This window comes from Chenopodium album, chromosome 12 (genome assembly GCF_948465745.1).
Source record: "Chenopodium album chromosome 12, dcCheAlbu1.1, whole genome shotgun sequence".
Classification (NCBI taxonomy): domain Eukaryota; kingdom Viridiplantae; phylum Streptophyta; class Magnoliopsida; order Caryophyllales; family Amaranthaceae; genus Chenopodium; species Chenopodium album.
Genome location: NC_137845.1, coordinates 3,282,008 through 3,301,856, shown reverse-complemented (window position 1 = coordinate 3,301,856; position 19,849 = coordinate 3,282,008). Strand labels below are relative to the sequence as shown.

The 19,849-nt window shown below is 34.4% G+C and overlaps 3 protein-coding genes across 3 annotated transcripts; 2 read left to right on the top strand and 1 right to left on the bottom strand.

Annotated features, from left to right (window-relative positions):
• Positions 1–8,190: 8,190 nt before the first annotated feature.
• On the top strand, positions 8,191–9,955 carry LOC145571635 (universal stress protein PHOS34-like). Its single transcript, XM_081630655.1, has 5 exons — positions 8,191–8,340; positions 8,435–8,655; positions 8,789–8,898; positions 9,036–9,154; positions 9,676–9,955. Exons 2-5 carry the CDS (start codon positions 8,478–8,480, stop codon positions 9,755–9,757), a joined length of 489 nt encoding a protein of 162 aa, XP_081486781.1. The 5' UTR covers positions 8,191–8,340; positions 8,435–8,477; the 3' UTR covers positions 9,758–9,955.
• A 597-nt stretch (positions 9,956–10,552) lies between these two features.
• On the bottom strand, positions 10,553–17,252 carry LOC145571634 (glutathione S-transferase U7-like). Its single transcript, XM_081630654.1, has 3 exons — positions 16,942–17,252; positions 11,608–11,662; positions 10,553–10,921 (listed from the first exon to the last, which is right to left on the bottom strand). Exons 1-3 carry the CDS (start codon positions 17,214–17,216, stop codon positions 10,556–10,558), a joined length of 696 nt encoding a protein of 231 aa, XP_081486780.1. The 5' UTR covers positions 17,217–17,252; the 3' UTR covers positions 10,553–10,555.
• Positions 17,253–18,307: 1,055 nt separating this feature from the next.
• LOC145572795 (uncharacterized) lies at positions 18,308–19,312 on the top strand. The gene is made up of 2 exons (XM_081631758.1): positions 18,308–18,405; positions 18,766–19,312. The coding sequence occupies exons 1-2, from the start codon at positions 18,308–18,310 to the stop codon at positions 19,310–19,312; spliced, it is 645 nt and encodes a 214-aa protein (XP_081487884.1).
• The last annotated feature ends 537 nt before the right edge of the window (positions 19,313–19,849 follow it).

Sequence of the window (19,849 nt, the reverse complement as noted above, 5' to 3'; positions counted from 1 at the left end):
GCCAAAGTATATTGAAAGCAATTGCCAACCTTTTCCTTTTATGTGAAGTTTGAAGGAGATTGATAGGAAATTCACGTGTGTATCATTTATTCTTTTACGTGTGGCTCCCATTTGGTTCACTGGTTGGATCTTTCTCAGAATTATAAGGAGTAATTGTTATATTTCGAGAAATACTTGTATATGAGGTATAGCCGTATGGTACAAGATTTGCTATAAGGTACACCTTAATGTGTAAATTTTATAAGTTTGATCATTTTTTATTGTTAAATAACATAATTGACACACACACTATATGAGCTTATCTAATGTTAATTTCCTTACCTTTTTAAAAAAAAAAAAAAATGGAAATAGAGAACTCGGGTTGTGTGGACCCGTAAGGGATTTCAATCTGTTAGGGCCCTTCATTTAAAAAAAATAAAATATTGTTAAATGTTAAGAGTTAATTAATTTAGTCAAGGTGTGAATGTCCACACTCCAATTCTTCATTGCATTTAATGTAGTAGCCAACCCTAATTGCCACCCTCTAAGGTTATAGCCCACAATGTAATAGTGGTTCTTACTACTATAAATAGCCATGTAATTTCACTTGTATGATGCACAAAATATTACCAAGAGTAATACATAAAAGTAGTAATACTTCTCTTATTACCTTCTTCTCTTAATCCTCTAATTTCTATATATTTCATAACACGTTATCAGCACCATCTTCAATCAGGTATACTTATACCGATTATCCAATTTTTACAAAGATTCAATTTCCTTCACAAAATATATTTTGAGGAGTATGCTCTATAGTTGCCCATATGGGATCCTCTATACCAGAAACTCACAATATATTTCTCCACAAAATTACTCTACATAATTAGCCATGTTGATTAAAAATGAGGATATCAATACATACCTTATTTATGATACTTAGTTTGGTAACTCTCATGCATGGTTATAGAAAGTAATATATAATTACTTGTGCATGTGGAAATATTTGTTGTATGCATGTTAATAGAGTAAATTTCATGGTCACACAAATCATGTTTATACTTACTTACTTGTGCATAATTACTAAAATGAAAAAAAAATGATGCAGCCTTTATATTTATTTAATTTTTAGATTACACACTTTTATGTTTCTTTCAGTTTTCGAACCCTTGACCTCATGAATAGATTAGGGTTCTCGGACCACTACGGCTTGCATCCCAGTGTGATACTTATTTACGTTCGTAAATATTAATAGTTTGATTACGATTATTTTACCAGTCTACTAGAACATTGTATGATATTTTTACAGTAGTGTAAAGCTGAAACGGATAATTTACCCCCCTATAAAAGGTGGATTACACCCCCTTATTTCACCATACAAACCTTATCCCCTCCTTAAACTTTACCCAAATTATCTCCTCTTCTTCTTCCTCCATTTACACCGGTCATACACCATGTTCCCCGTCGACAACCGACAACCACCACACCCCTTTACCTTTGAAGAAGATTTAAGGAAATTAAAACTATATTTAGTTTTAATTATGGCCCTAGTAGTTTTATTAATGGCAATGATGATTTTCATCATTTTACATAAGTAACGCTCGGTTTTTCGACAAAGGGAATTCATGCATGTAATCTCCGTAGTACTTCAAGTTTTTTTTGTCTTCTAGGTAGATTATAAGTGCATTTTGTTATAATAAATGTTCCTTTTGTCTTATCATTAATGTATGTAATTAATATTATTATTATTATTATTATTGTTGTTGTTGTTGTTGTCGGTGATGTAGTGATAGTAGTAGTATTTATTGTTATTGTTATTATTGTTGTTGCCGTTGTTTAATTAACGTAATTATCATGTTTAATTTTAGCTTAACTTTATGTAAATCATAATAATAACCCAAGGGGGAGAAGCAAATATGTTTTTAAATGGATTATTATTATGATTACAAATTGATTACTTTAATTATCACTTGCTTAATTGGCTTAATAATAATTACCTATTTGATTGTAGTTAAAATGGGAGACTTGATGAAAAGACAATTTGACGTATTAGACTTGTCCGGACATAATTATCTTGAATGGACAGTTGATGCCCAAATGAATTTGAAGGCTCAGGGATTGGAACATACAATCAAAGAAATTACCATCCCAGGAAACGAAAAAGATGCCCCTGCTCAAGTTAAAGTTCCAACTGATCAAGAGAAAGCAAAAGCTATAGTTCTCTTAAGGCATCATTTACATAACAGTTTGAAAACTGAGTATTTAATGGTGGAAAATCCCAGAGAACTATGGGATAGCTTGAAAGGAAGATATGACCACCATAAAAGGGTACTCCTTCCTTCAGCACAATTTGAGTGGACAAACCTGAGATTTCAGGACTTTAAATCTGTCAGTGATTATAATTCATCACTATATAAAATCGTATCAATATTGAGATATTGTGATCAACCAGTCACTGAAGTGCAAATGATAGAGAAAACACTCTCTACATTCCATGCTAACAACATTGTATTGCAACAACAATACCGTGAAAGAGGCTTTGCAAAATATTCTGAGCTTATTTCTACATTATTGGTTGCTGAAAAGAATAATGATCTTCTGTTGAAGAATCACAACCTAAGACCAACTGGGTCTCAAGCATTCAATGAAACAAATGCTGTAGAAAGCTCAAATCCACCCGAGACAAATGTTGCTCATAGAGGTGGACGTGGAAAATATAATAACCGTGGCAGAGGTCGTGGAAATTTCCGCGGACGTGGCCGTGGACGTGGTTATGGCCGTGGTAGAGGCCAATTTCCCCCTAGAGACAACACTCAAAGGGGGCATCAACAAGGAAACAAAAATCAAGCCACCACAAAAGGAAAAGACACATGTTATAGATGTGGCATGACTGGACATTGGGGACGTACTTGTCGTACGGCCAAACATCTAGTAGAACTATACCAGGCTTCCATTAAAGGGAAAGAAAAACATGCCGAAACAAATTATGTTAATGAAGAAAATGTCCCTGGAATTAGCCTTGATGTGTCTGATTTCCACATAGACAATGGTGAAGCTGGTGGTGAATTTATCTTTGGAGAGAATAATCATGTTTAGATAATTCATCAATTACTATGATATGTATTATGTTTTCATTATGTACTTTTCTTGTATGTTTTTTTTTTCATGTTCAAGTTATGTACTCTTAATTATTCATCATTAATAAAGTAAGTCCAGTTTAATTATCTTAAACTAATCTTATACTTATTATTTTATGAAGATATGGATCTGCCCGAAGTTGGTTCCAAATTTCAATGTCTATTGGACAGTGGAACAACACACACTATTCTGAAGGATAGAAAATATTTTTTTAAGTTAAAATTATTTCAAGCAAATGTTAATACCATTTCTGGGTCAGCCAAGCTAATAGAAGGTTCTGGAAAAGCTTGCATAATACTCCCAAATGGAACAAAATTAATCATTAATGACGCTTTATATTCGAGTAAATCTCGAAGAAATCTTATAAGTTTTAAAGATGTGCGTCAAAATGGTTTTCATTTAGAAACAATGATAGTGGATCAAAAGGAATATTTATGCCTCACGGCAGAAAAACATGGCAAGAAACATGTGTATGAGAAATTGCCAGCATATTCTTCAGGATTATATCATATAGATATACGACCAGTTGAAATAAATTCGATATCTAACCAGAAGTTAGATAATAAGAATCTGCTAAATTTATGGCATGATCGTTTGGGTCATCCTGGTACAGGAATGATGCACAAGATTATAGCAAATTCAGTAGGACATTCAATTAGGAATGTTAAAATCCCTCGATCAGATGAATTAACATGCTCTGCATGTTCACTTGGCAAATTAATAATAAGGCCATCTATGAACAAAATTGCTACTGAATCTCCAACATTTTTAGAGAGGATTCAAGGAGACATTTGTGGACCAATTAATCCTGCATGTGGACCATTCCGATATTTTATGGTATTAATTGATGCCTCAACTCGATGGTCACATGTAAGTCTCTTATCCAGTAGAAATGTTGCTTTTGCAAAACTCCTTGCTCAAATTATTAAACTAAGAGCACAATTTCCAGACCATACAATAAAAATAATAAGGCTTGACAATGCAGGGGAATTTACATCCCAAACATTTAATGATTATTGTATGTCGATTGGAATTGTTGTAGAACATCCAGTAGCTCATGTTCATACACAAAATGGACTTGCTGAGTCATTAATTAAGAGACTACAATTGATTGCAAGGCCATTATTGATGAGATCAAAATTGCCTTCATCTGCTTGGGGTCATGCCATAATACATGCGGCAACTCTAATTAGGTTGAGACCAACTGCTTATCATAAGTTCTCACCACTACAATTAGTTTTTGGTCGAGAACCTAATGTCTCACATCTAAAAAATTTTGGTTGTGCGGTGTATGTTCCTATTGCTCCACCCCAACGAACAAAGATGGGTCCACAAAGAAGGCTGGGAATTTATGTTGGGTTTGAATCACCCTCCATAATTAAATATCTTGAACCAATGACCGGTGATTTATTTACGGCCAGATTTGCCGACTGTCATTTCAATGAGACAATATTCCCAGCCTTAGGGGGAGAGAAAGTGGACCCACGAAAGAAAGAAATAGAAATCATTTGGAATGCAACACAATTGTCAATGTTTGATCCACGAACAAATATGTGTGAACAAGAAGTTCAGAAAATTGTTCATTTACAAAGCATTGCAAATCAGCTGCCTGATGCATTTATAGATGCAAAGAAAGTGACAAAATCACATATACCAGCTGAAAATGCCCCTGCACGAATTGAAATTCCATCTGGTGATAAGATCACTGAAAATGAATCTCTAGCACGCCGAAAGCGTGGAAGACCACTTGGTTCAAAAGACTCTAAACCCAGAAAATTAAAAAGACCTGATGAGATCAACAATATTCCCCTTACAGAAGGTCAAGAAAGACAAAGTACAGATGAGAATAGAGAAAAAGATGATAATCCGAAAGGGGATGAACAAGATGACCATGACATCGATAACAATGAAACTTCAATAAATTTTGTTTCTACCAGGAATTATTGGAATAGAAATGATGTTATCGTAAATGAAATATTTGCATATTCCATTGCAATTGAAATGGCATCTGACGAAAATGATAGTGAACCAAGAACAGTGGAAGAATGTCGTTGCAGGCATGATTGGCTAAAATGGAAAGAGGCAATGCAGACAGAGTTAAAGTCACTCGAAAAACGAGAAGTGTTTGGAAAAATAACCCTTACACCAGAAGGTGTAAAGCCAGTTGGATACAAGTGGGTATTTGTGAGAAAACGAAATGAGAAAAATGAAATTGTTAGATACAAGGCAAGACTTGTAGCCCAAGGTTTTTCTCAAATTCCAGGGATTGATTATGAGGAGACATATTCTCCCGTAGTTGATGCAACTACGTAAGATTTCTGGTAAGCTTGACAGTCTCAGAAGGACTAAAGATGCGATTAATGGATGTAGTAACCGCATATTTATATGGGTCACTCGATACAGATATTTATATGAAAGTCCCAGATGGACTAAAATTACCAGAAAACCACAAGCCTAGACATTTACTTTCCATAAAATTGAAAAGGTCACTTTATGGATTGAAACAGTCTGGGAGGATGTGGTATAATCGTCTTAGTGAATACCTTATGAAAGAAGGGTTCAAGAATAATCAAATCAGTCCTTGTGTTTTCATTAAGAGATCACAATCAGGGTTTGCAATTGTTGCAGTTTATGTTGACGACTTGAATATCATTGGAACCCCAAATGAACTTGAAAGAACTGCAAAATACTTGATGAAAGAATTTGAGATGAAAGACCTTGGACAAACTAAATTTTGCCTTGGATTGCAAATTGAGCACTTAAATAATGGTATTTTCGTCCATCAGTCTAACTACACCGAAAGAGTGTTAAAACGTTTTTTCATGGACAAAGCGACCCCAACAAACACCCCGATGATTGTTCGGTCTTTGACTATGAAATATGATCCATTTAGACCTCGAGAGGAAAACGAGGATGTCCTTGGTCCTGAAGTACCATATCTAAGTGCAATTGGGGCTCTAATGTATCTAGCTAACAATACTAGACCAGACATAGCTTTTTCTGTGAATTTGTTAGCCAGGTTTAGCAACGCACCAACGAAGAGACACTGGAAAGGAGTAAGACACTTACTACGATATCTACGAGGAACAAAAGATCTTGGTTTGTTTTATCAATCAAGGCAAGATGCCACCCTCATCGGATATGCAGATGCTGGATATCTATCAGACCCACAAAACGCCAAGTCACAAACTGGATATCTGTTCACCTATGGTGGAACTGCAATTTCTTGGAAATCAACAAAGCAAACCTTAACTGCGACATCATCAAATCACGCTGAGTTGATTGCCCTTTATGAAGCAGGACATGAGTGTGTATGGCTAAGGTCAATGATCGGCAATATCCAAGAAGAATGGGGGATGAAAGAAGTAACTGAAAGTCCAACCATCATTTACGAAGATAATACTGCATGTATCGCACAAGTAACTGAAGGATATATTAAAGGTGATAGGACTAAACATATATCCCCAAAACTGTTCTTTACACACGATTTGCAGAAGGAAGGGAAGATAAATGTCCAACAGATCCAATCATCTGATAATCTTGCAGACTTGTTTACAAAGTCCCTACCTTCGAAGAGTGTTGAGCGGTTGGTCCACAAGATTGGGATGCGTTGTCTTCATAAACTATGTTAAAATCAGGGGGAGCATTATATGCACTGCACTCTTTTTCCCTTCGATCAGGTTTTTATCCCAATGGGTTTTTCCTGACAAGGTTTTTAATGAGCCAGTACACTAAAGCATATAGTAATATATTGTTGTACTCTTTTCCTTAGCTATGGCTTTTATCCTAAAGGGTTTTACCTAGCAAGGTTTTAACGAGGCAACATATACCCTATTCTGTATGGACATTCAAGGGGGAGTGTTAAGAGTTAATTAATTTAGTCAAGGTGTGAATGTCCACACTCCAATTCTTCATTGCATTTAATGTAGTAGCCAACCCTAATTGCCACCCTCTAAGGTTATAGCCCACAATGTAATAGTGGTTCTTACTACTATAAATAACCATGTAATTTCACTTGTATGATGCACAAAATATTACCAAGAGTAATACATAAAAGTAGTAATACTTCTCTTATTACCTTCTTCTCTTAATCCTCTAATTTCTATATATTTCATAACATTAAATTCTTTTTTTTTTTTTTTTTTTTTTTTTTTTTTTTTTTTTTTTTTGAAGATCTATGCCAAAAACCTTGTTGGGCCGGGCCAGATTAATTAGCTATAGCATACCCCATTTAAGAGAAAATATTCACTTTTGTTAAGATAGGATTTTAGACTTTATAGTAGTTTATGGATGGGCAATTGGGGCATACTCATAGGGCAGGCTGGAACTCAAGAGGCAGGAGTAGTGGGCTGCAGAAGGCCCAACAAAAACAAAATCCGTTGATTAAAAGAATTGGGCTACATAAATGATTTATGGAACCCACCAAGGCCCAAATAGATTTTGGTTACCCAATCCAAATGATTGTTTCATTTCTCTTACAAGATAAATCAATTCTGTTTGAAAGTCCACAATTCTTTGTTTCAATTTCTTGCAAATTTGGGAATTCCTTCGTAGTTCAATACCATCACGCCATTTATTGATTCAAAAATCAAGAATGACCAATTTATCACATTGAAATTTGGCAGACTATCCACTATCGTAATGGGAGCGTGGGGGAGATTAAGGTCAGGGAATTCCCATCCCAAAATATCTCTAACGGAAATTGATCTCATAACTGTATTTCTTACCACAACCTCAAAGTTGAGGACATAGTAGACTTATGATGAATTTAAATTAAAAAAAAGGAGAAGATAGTTAATTAATTCTTACTACAACCTAAATTTTGGAACATAATGGATTGATGATGAATCTAAATAAATTGATGATATTATTGATTAGGAAAGAATATTTGAATATACTTCACAAATAGTGATGATGCACCTTCTGGACCCTACCTAAAGAAGTAAAGACAAGTTCCTATTGCAAAAAAAAAAAAAAAAAAAAAAATGTTAAAAATAACTGGTTCTAATTATCCAGCACGTTGCCAAGGCATCCAATGTCACATTTATCAAGTTGTCACCTTAATTGACTTGGCTCTTTCTACTTGTCCTTTTAACTCCTCAGTCCTCACCATATATTATTGATTCTTTTAGTCGGTTTAATTTATCAGCCTATTTGAATTATTAATAAGAAGAAGCAGTTTTTGATTTCTACTTGCCCTTATCATTTTTCTCCAACATCTTCTTGGTAAGTCAAACCTTTCAATTTTCTTGATCAAAACTTTATGTTACACGATATGATATGATATAATATGATACGTTTTTTTTTATCTAAATTGCAGATTGATTGATCATATAATATAATATATAATACTTGTACAAGAAATGGCTGAAGAAGGAAGGAGATTAGGAGTGGCATTGGATTTCTCAAAGGGAAGCAAAGCAGCACTAAAATGGGCAATTGATGGATTATTTAGAAAGGGTGACACCCTAATTGTCATTCATGTTAAGCACTCTCAATCCTTAGAGTCTCGTAACCTTATTTGGTCCGACACCGGTTCACGTACGTCTTTCTTACTTTGTCCACTTTTTATTTGTCTAACACGTATGATTAGTGTTAGTGTCGTAGTTAATACGAGTTAATTATATTTTGGATCAAAATCGATTAACCGGAAATTAAAATTAAAAAATGGCAGCTTTGATACCGCTTGCTGAATTTTGTGATCCTGAGGTGATGCATAGCTATGGAGTAGAGCGTGAGCCTGAGATTTTTGAATTGCTTGATGTCATATCCAAACAACTACAGGTTTCTATATACAATTATCCATATTATATGCTTTTTGGGATTTTTTTTTGTTTAATATTGTCTCGTTCAATTTTACTTGCTCCATTTGATCAAATGAAAATAGAAAATAAAGAGGAATTCGATTAAAAAACTGATAGGTAACTGTGCTTTGGAAAATCTACTGGGGAGATGCTAGGGAAAAAATTTGTGAAGCAGTTGGGAGCATGGAGCTGAATACTTTGATCATGGGAAGCAGAGGCCTCGGTTCCATCCAAAGGTGACAAATGTTTTCGTATTGATTTTTTCATTTGAACATTAATATCTCTCATAATTGTGTATTTCAAAATTGCATATTATGTCGAATCTAACAATATCTACATGACTAGAGATCGATTTATCCTTATGAATTGTAAATCAATAAAAATTGTTAAAGCGGAGTTTGTAAATAGTACTAAATTTCTATATGCCAACATTATTATGAAATGGAGTATATTATTGATTTAAGCTGACTATGAAAGTCTTAATTGAGGTCCGTTACATGTTCAAAGTCGTCCTATTATTATATAGCTTTTTAGGTCTTGTGTTTACCTTGAAAATAAAGAAGGTTAGATTTCAACATTTGTGGTCTCAAGCATCTTTTGGTTCACATAATATCACATTTGATGTAAGCATAGCAAAGTTTTACTCCGTAGCTATTTTACCAATTAAGTTAGCTGATATATACACGTATCTTTGGATGGTGATAATCTCGAGATCATGAACCGCTTTTAATGGATGGTTTTGATGTGAACTACTCAGGGTACTGCTAGGGAGTGTCACAAACTACGTGCTAGAGCATGCAAGCTGCCCTGTGACAGTTGTGAAGGACTCGCGGCCATGAATATAATGCTGAAGAGTGAAGAATACCAACAACTTTGTAACATTATATTGAATATTGCTTATATTCTACTACTAGTACTACTATTTTTATTGGGTGTGAATAATCTCTCTGTTTAGCAACATATTGCATGAACAGAACAATCACTGCTGGTTTGAGCCTTTTGTTTTCTTGGAATGTTTATGTGATTTTATTGTCAAATGATGTTGCAAATATTTGCTTATCACTTTGGTTTTATATGCAACTTTTGAGCAAGACTCTTTGTCGATGCATACATTAATACATTATGCTCCGTACTTAAAAGGAGATATTTCTCAATACACCACGTACCGCCTTGGCGCCCTTTGCTTCTATGACAAGACACTTAAATTGTTGATGTAGTGTTACTTTTTTTTTTTTTTTTTTTTTTTTTTTTTTTTTTTTTTTATATATATATATATATCTCGAAAACCAACTCATGTACGCTATGTAAGTGTAAAAACGATTTTATAACATTAAATTTGGAGATTCGTATAAAATCACAAGGATCAAAACACTTCTTATATACGTATGATTCATTTTATTCTTCCTCATGTGTAAGTCTTGATCATATAAAGAGGCGGGAAATAAAATCACAAGGATCAAAACACTTCTTAGATACGTATGATTCATTTTATTCTTTCTCATGTGTAAGTCTTGATCATATAAAGAGGCGGGAAATACACGAAAGCTAAGGTAGATGCATAAGAGGGATCACAGACCTGAAGTAACACTCATAGATCACTTAGTTTGATCAATTGTTGTCCTTGTTTGTTAGTTTGATCAATTGTTGTCCTTGTTTGTTCCATGTGCTACTTCATAACGAGCTTTAATGTATACGAGATGCTTATGTTTTGGAGGTAAACATTCCTTGGCAATAGAAACATCATAAAATCTTTCAATCCAACTACATAAAATGGGGAAATTTTCTTGACTAATAAGTTCAATGGCAGCAACTTCTTGCACCCTTTGAATCCAAAATGCCACAACATTTGCAACTATATCCAAATGTCCAAGTCTATCTCCTCCAAAAAAACATTTCCCCTTAAGTTGACTTTCAAGGGTTCTTAGTAGCACACTAGCTTCCTTCTTTGTCTTCTCTTTTTCTTCTTCTTTGCTAAGGAAAGTCCTCCATACACTTGGCAATAGCTACAAACATGCAAACAAAATTTAGCTTATATAGAAATTTCATTTGATTTATTTTCACTAACGTTTTTACTTCGTATTTTATTGAGCAGCAAACTTTAATTTTGTTATCAACTTTTCATTTACTTACCAGCTAGATCTTTAGAAAATAACTACTTTTTAAAATAGAAAATTAAAATTATTCTTGTAGTTCACAAAACCTAAAAGCTTTTGTTCTAGTGGAAGTTTTGTCATCGATCCTTCTTACAACATACACATACAAGACAAAAATTTAAAATAATAATGATATATAACTACAGGAGTTGAAAACGATGATAAATTGACAACACATACATTGAACATGATGTTAAAAAACAAAATCGGTGTCTTTTTGTTCAAGAAGAAAATATATTAGAGAAAAACATACATTCTCATCACTAGAAAAATCAAGGCTTCCTATATAATGACCTCCTTTTGTAAATCTGTTCTAGCTAGTATAAATTATATCAAATTCAATTTAAGGGTACCTATATTATAAATACTTCCTCTGTCCACAATTATGTGCAACAAAAGGGTATTATTTGTGAGATATAAAACATTTCTTTATTACACATAATTGTGGACAGAGGGAGTATATAACTCACCTTTCGGAAAGAAAAAAAAAAGGTATATACTTGATGAAAAATAGAAAGAGTATATGAACGAATTACCTCATTATCAATGAATTTAGCCCAAAATCTAGCTTGGGCTCTTTCATAGGGATCTGACAGAATTTCTGGAAAAACTAACCAAAAACTGGAAAACTTTGAGAGAAAATGAAGAACAATCTAAGGTTAATCAGGAAAATTTTATTGAAGATATTTTTTGTATGAATATCTTACAGCAAATAAGCCTATTTATAATTACAGCAAATAAACTAGAAGCTTCCAAATTCTGTTATAACAGAATTTGGTTGAAATAACAAACTCGAGCTGACATGGCATAGTGCCAACTCAGCTATTATCACCAACAGCCCCCCTCAAGGTGGGATCTGGATACAGTCCCATCTTGGACAACAAAAGTTGAAACTGAGCTGAAGAAATAGGCTTAGTAAACACATCTGCTAGCTGATGCTGTGTGGGAAGATAAGCTAACTGAATGAGCCCTTCCATGACTTTATCTCTAGTGAAATGGCAGTCTATCTCAATGTGCTTGGTCCTTTCATGAAATACAGGATTCCTAGCAATGTGAAGAGCAGACTGATTATCACAGTGAAGAGTTACAGGCTTCAAATTTTTAACTCCCAAATCTTCCAGTAAATTCACCAACCATGTAACTTCAGAAGATGCTGAAGCCATTGCTCTATACTCTGATTCAGATGAAGATTTTGATGTTGTGCCTTGTTTCTTGGATTTCCAAGAAATGGGAGACCCTCCTAACAACATAATATAACCTGTAATAGATCTCCTAGAATCTGGACACGAAGCCCAGTCTGAATCAGAAAAGGCTTGCAATGTCAGAGTATCTGATGCCTTAAGTAGTATGCCCTGACCAACTGTATGAGCAAGATACCTTAATGTATGATGCAAAGCCTGAACATGTGGCATCCTTGGAGTCTGTAAAAACTGACTGAGTGTCTGAACAGAATAAGACAAATCAGGCCTAGTGTGTGTAAGGAAGTTTAACTTCCCAACTAAAGATCTGTAATGCTCTGCATTCCCATATTTATCACCTTCATCTGCAGGCAACTTAATATTCTGAGGTAATGGAGTCACTGCTTTTCTGCTAACATCAAAGCCACAATCATGTAACAACTCTCTTGTGAACTTCCTTTGACTGAGAATCACCCCTTCAGCTGTATACCCAACTTCAATACCCAAGAAATAAGTCAATTTTCCCAAATCTTTGATGCTAAACTCTTGGTGTAAATAATCTTTCAAATCTTCTATTTTCTGAATATTGTTGCCTGTAAGTATAATATCATCTACATATACTGCTGCAACACATATCAGATCCATCTCTTTACAGATAAACAAACTGTAATCATGCTGACACTTGACAAAACCTTGATTTCCCAGAGCTGAAACCAATTTTTCATGCCATTGTCTTGATGCCTGTTTCAAACCATAGATTGACTTGACCAATCTACACACTTTGTTGCCTGGATTCTCCACACCTTCAGGAACTCTCATATATACCTCTTCCTTCAAATCTCCATGTAAGAAAGCATTGTTCACGTCTAACTGAAATAAAGACCAATGCTTACTAGCAGCCAATGCAATCAAACACCTCACTGTACTCATCTTAACAACTGGACTAAAAGTTTCTTCATAGTCAATCCCATACTTCTGATTAAAACCCTTTGCAACCAGCCTTGCCTTACACCTTTCAAGTGTACCATCAGCTTTCAACTTAACCTTGAAAACCCACTTGCATCCAATTGCCTTTTTTTCTGTTGGTAAGTCCACCAAAATCCAAGTATTGTTCTGTTCCAATGCTTTTATCTCTTTTTGCATAGCTTCAACCCATTGAGGATTAAGTGAAGCTTCTGCAAAATTGAGAGGTTCTTTTATGTCACAAGAATGTGACAAAAAAGCCTTATAAAGGGATGGGTAAGCATCATAAGAAACCAGACCACACCAATGAGGTGTAGAAGAAAAAATTGATTCAGATTCAGCATTGTAACAATGATAAGCATCTAAATATGAGGGTCTTTTGTGAGGTCTAACAGATGTTCTAACATTCTCAGTCAAGGAATCAACTGAGTGATTTTGGATCTCTGTATGAACAGGGTCATTTTGAGTGACAGAAACAGTATCAGGTTGTGAAGTTGGTGGAGAAAGAGAAGAAGAGTTTGGTGTGGAAGAGTGCTGAGAAGAAAAATGGGAAGGAGAAGAAGGTGGTGTATGAGATGGTGTGTGAGGAGGAAATACAGAAGAAAGTGAAAAAATATCAAAATCATCATACTGCTGAGACTGAGAAGAAGTAGCAGAAGGTAAGTAAATTGCATCAGAATAATTGGAAGATGGCAAGTTATGTTTTCTGTAAAGATGAAAAGGGAAATGATTCTCATAAAATGTGACATCTCTGGAAACATGTACCTTATATGTGCCAATATCCATCACTTTATAACCCTTTTGGGAACTTGAGTATCCAATAAAAACACATGGATTTGCCCTGCTATCCAACTTATGTCTCCCAACTTTGCTAGTTGACACATAGCAAAGACAACCAAAAATCCTCAAATGTGACACATTAGGAACTTTAAGATGTAGTCTAAAATAAGGTGTGTCAAAATTGATTGCCTTAAGGGGCATCCTATTTATCAAGTAAGCTGCACTTAACACACAATCTCCCCAAAATCTTTCTGGAATCCTAGACTGTATATACAATGCTCTGGCAGTCTCCAAAAGATGTTTATGTTTCCTTTCAACAACTCCATTTTGCTGGGGTGTATCACTACAACTAGTTTGGATCACAATACCAAGACTTGTGTATAATTTTCTCATCTCACCCTCACACAATTCTCTGGCATTATCAGACCTGACACATTTCACCATAACTCCAAACTGTGTCAAAACCATTTTCAGAAAATCTTTCATGATCTGAACTGAATCATTTTTATTTCTCAACAAATGTATCCAAGTAAAACGTGAAAAATCATCCACAATAGTCAAAAATTGATTACAACCAGAAGGAGTCTTTATAGCATGAGGACCCCATACATCAATGTGAAGCAACTGAAAAGCTGCAGTAGTTTGAATTGAACTCATAGGAAAGCTAGACCTAGTTTGTTTAGCAACAGGACAAACTTGACAAATTGTGTTCTGCATACAAGCAGCAACATCACAATTAGGTCTAACCATTTTTATTTGACTAAAAGGCATATGTCCTAGTCTAAGATGCCAAAGTTTTGCATCTTCAACAGTTGACAAACAAGCAGATCCTGAGCTGATGTTCTGAGACAAACTTGATTCTATCACCTTCTTATCACCCACATTGTATAAACCAGATCTCACACTACCAAGAGGAATCAAGTTCCCTTTCTGACATGAAAGAAAACATTGATCAGAAGTGAAATGTAACTCACAATTCATGTCTCTACAGAGCTTATGAACTGAGATCAGATTATACTTGAATTCTGGGACATGTAACACATTCTGTAATGTAATTGAATCATTTAACACTACAGAACCAACATGTTTTATAGCAATTTTACTTCCATCAGGAATCGTGATGAAACTATTATCATTTTCTACTGTTTTGAATGTAGAAAACTGACTCAAATCATAGCAAAAGTGATCAGAAGCACCACTATCTAATAACCACTTCAAATTATTTTGAGAGAGTAAGCAAAGATTACCTGCCATCATGGCTAGGTTACCCTGCTGTGCAGAACTAGACTCTGCATTCTGAGGAGCTTCATGCTGTTGTGACAAAATTGACATGAACTGATTGTATTGAGAAGCAGGAACAGCACCTCCAGAATTTAACTCAGCATGATTTACTCCAGAAAAACCCTCTCCAAGAGACATAGCAGCAATCTTGTTATCTTTGAAACCTTTAAAACCAGGTGGAAAGCCATGGAGTTTGAAGCACCTGTCAACACTATGACCAGGAATTTGACAATGAGTACAAAAATAGTTTGCACCTCCTCTGATTGGCCGTTTGCTTCCTGCACCTGAGTAACTAGTAAATGTACTAGGAACTGAAGCTTTGTATGAATCAGGTCTGGAAAACCTATTCTGAGCCTGAAAATTGCCACCAAACCTCTTTTTGTCAGCAGCTAGAGCCAGAGATTCAGAATGACCAGTCATATTAGACAACTCCTTGTGTCTTTCTTCTTGAGCAAATAGCCTAAAAGCTTCTGTAACTTTAGGTAAAGTCTGCATCATCAGTAAATTTCCTCTAATAGTAGCATATTGATCGTTCAACTTCATCATGAACTGCAAAACCATTTTCTCTTGCTGCCTTTGAAAAATTTTCTTAGTAAGATTGCAAGTGCAATTGTTACATGTACAGTATGGAAGTGGATGAGCTTCCTCAATAGCATCCCAGATTGTCTTAATTTCAGTGAAAAACTCAGTAACAGACTTATCACCTTGATTCATATCAGTCAATTGTTGTTCAAGAGAATAAACTTGTGCCATAGAGGCATATCCAAACCTCTCCTCCAGATCATTCCAGATTTCATAAGCAGATCTCAAGAACATAACAGATTTTGCAATCACTTCATCCAAATTAAACAAGAGCAAAGCACATACCAGATCATTACATCTTCCCCAAGCATTGTATTCATCTGAACCAGCAGCAGGCCTAGGAATGCTTCCATTAACAAAGCCGATTTTATTCTTAGCTGAGAGAGTCAGCATCATCGATCTCCTCCAACTAGTATAGCCCTCACCATTGAACTTGAAAGAGACAAGTTGAGCTGTATTAGCATCTGAAGGATGAATGTAATACACACTCGAAGGATCTTGATTAAGTAAAAGATTTCCAGAATTTGCAGCAGCCATTGATGAATCTCAAAGAAGATCTAGGTCAAAAACTATAAGCAGACTCTAGCCAAAAAACTGTAATCAATCGAACAGTAACGAGAAATCTAACCAGAATCTTGTTGTTAAGACAACAAATCTATCGAAGATTCGTAATAAAATTTGAGAAATCGAAGCAAAAACGCTTAGAAATCGCTCAACAAATCAGCGAAAAATCCAGAAAACAATCAAGAAATTCAGGAAAAAGAACGAAATCAGGAAGAAATGCGGAAGAATCAGAGAAATGAGCTAAGATCGTAGATCCTGCTCTGATACCATGACAGAATTTCTGGAAAAACTAACCAAAAACTGGAAAACTTTGAGAGAAAATGAAGAACAATCTAAGGTTAATCAGGAAAATTTTATTGAAGATATTTTTTGTATGAATATCTTACAGCAAATAAGCCTATTTATAATTACAGCAAATAAACTAGAAGCTTCCAAATTCTGTTATAACAGAATTTGGTTGAAATAACAAACTCGAGCTGACATGGCATAGTGCCAACTCAGCTATTATCACCAACAGGATCTTGTGGTAAAAGAGGATGATCTTTCCAAATTTCATCAATATACTCAAGAATAATTAGAGATTCAACAATTGGCTTTTCATTGTGGACCAAAACAGGTATCATTTTGTGGACAGGGTTGTATTTAACAAGTAAACAACTCTTGTTAGAAAGATCTTCTTCCACATATTCAAAGGGTATATTTTTTAATTTTAGGGCTAATTCTATCCTACGGCTATAAGGGCTTGACCAAACACCAAATAACTTCACTTTCATTTTCACTTCTTCTTCTTCCCCCATTTTTAATTTAACTTGCTCCTAACAAATGGTTGAACACTATATAATTCTAACCTACCTAGTACAATAATTCTCTCTTTTTATAACCAATTGTCAAGATTCTTTTAATTGATGGAATTAGTCATCATCATGGATGTATATTCAAGATTTTCTAAAGGGGACAAGAAGTGTTTTTCTTTTGTTAATTGTCACATCCTTATTTTTTTTAATCTGTAATAACATACCATAGTAGTGGAGATTGGGGTATAGCCCAAAAGATTAGAGCTCTCCTCCCGACTCCAGGAGATCTTGGAATCAATTCTCATCACCCGTCCTTCTAACTCTCTAAACACACAAAAGAAGAAAAAAAAAACATACCATAGTAGTGGAAATGACTTCATATAATGTATTGTGTTACAATCGTTTAGAAAAAGGGATTTTGATTTTATGATTTGTATAGTAGTTGCAAATCTTGCAATTTGTTCAATAATAGTTCATCAATTGATTCTTATATGTGTAAAAACGATGAAAAATTATTCCAAATGTCATTCAGGGTATATAGATACTTGTATATAAAAAATGTGAGATAAACTTCATACTTAGTAGTAATTATGTCTCATAATTTATAAAAGTCTTAATTACAAATATTATATATTTCATCAAATCACTTTGTTATTAAACTTGTGACGCCAATTCTATTAAAAAAAATTGTATATAATAATTAATTACACTGCCATCAAATACTGTTTTATATTATATGGCAACATAATGGTCTAAACACAAGTTGATCAATCACTTTAGTTATTAAAAAAAAAAAAAAAAAAACAATAGAAAAACCTAATTTTGATTTCTTGCAGACAAATGGGATATGCACTGATGATTCAAATCAATAGTGGGCACGATCAATGTGAAGATGCATTACTAGCTTATGTTTCTTAAAAAGAAGTTGAAAATCTTGACTTTAAACTTCAATAATATATAGTGTGCGCTTCGAAACATGGACATGATTCGATTGCCAATATCCATCATCAGAAAGTAAGGTTCTAATTGACTGCTGTTTTAGTTAGTTGGATATATATCATTGATCAGTAAGACTAATTTAACCTAGCTAGTTAATGGAATATATATCATTGATCAGTACTATGTTTTCCAATTCTATTGGGGGTAAAGACGCTGAAAAGACATTGTTCGGCATTGTTCAGTCTATCAGGGTGTATGTAACAAATTTTATTCGGATGCGTGTAAGAAATTGTATGCACGATATATAAGGTACATAAGGGTCATGAACAATTACAAAAAAATAATACAGTACATTGTACAAAATAACATGAATTTCAATTGATTGTTATTGATATCATCAAAGCTTTTCATTTGAAAAACACTAGCAATCAAGCTATTTATCTTCAAATTCACTCGTCAAGCACATAGTTCGTACTACCTCCATTTGCAACTATGCAATATTTATATCTCATAAATAATACCCTAAAGTTGCAAAAAATATGGAACGAAGATAGTATTTTGGATGAATTTAATTTTGCTTTGAATTATTAATGATTAGATAAAGAAATTTAAGTACTACCACAACACCCATTCATATAATGGCCTTAGACGGTATTGTAAATGTAAACTCCTTGTTCACCTTAGCCCTCTTCTTAGGCATTGTTAACGCGGATCCTAGTAATCCATCTTACACCCTCGTTAGCAAAAACAATGCATCATCTTCATGCTTAGCACCTTCCTTTGTCGCGGAGGATCTCATTGCTTACCATGTCTACTCCTTTTCGGCCTTTCTATTCTCAAGTCTCATCGCCTCAGCCCTCAAACAAGCCATCAAAACAAGTGGTGGCGATGTAGGAGGTCAAGCAACTAGGCCGACTAATGTGATGGTGGTTCATGTCAATAGTGTGGTGTTAAGGATTGGGATATTGGCCTGTGCTTGTGGTTCAGTGTTTGGTTGTGTTTTCTTAATGTTGGGTTTGGTCAATTTGGTTCAAATCAAGTTGGGTGTCTTGGCTTGTCGCGATTTTTACACTTTGGCTGCCTGCGTTCCTCTTCTTGTGTTAGTCCCCTTGGCTCTTGTTCTTTATATATGTATCATCTTGCATGCTTCTACTTCTTGAATCTTATCATCAGCTACTTAACAACTTTGTTTTCTTTTGTACTACACTCTACTTTTTCAGAAAATACAAGTTTATCTCCTTGATAAACAAAATATATTTATCAAATGGCAAAAAGGTAAATAAATCAACAACTTTTTCTCATATATAGGTCCCACAGTTTTTTTATTTATTTACAAAAATACCATGATGACTTGACAGAATGACAAACTTGTAAATAAATCAAAAACTTTTTTTTATCATATATGGGTCCCATAGTTTTTAATTTATTTACCAAAATGTCATAATGACAAGATAAAATTATTGATTTATTTACGGTTTTGCCAGATGATAAACTTGAACTTCCTCGCACTTCTTTGTTATCAAAATATCAAGTTTATTCTAGTAGCTTTGTTTTTTTTATATGGCGAGCTTTGGGCCTAACCAATTTGTTTGTAAATAGCCCATTTTTGATAGATTTGGCATACATTTTCTTGGATCGAATTTGACTTGGGTCACATACTGACATACGTGTGGTTAACTAGTTTTTAAAATATGGTA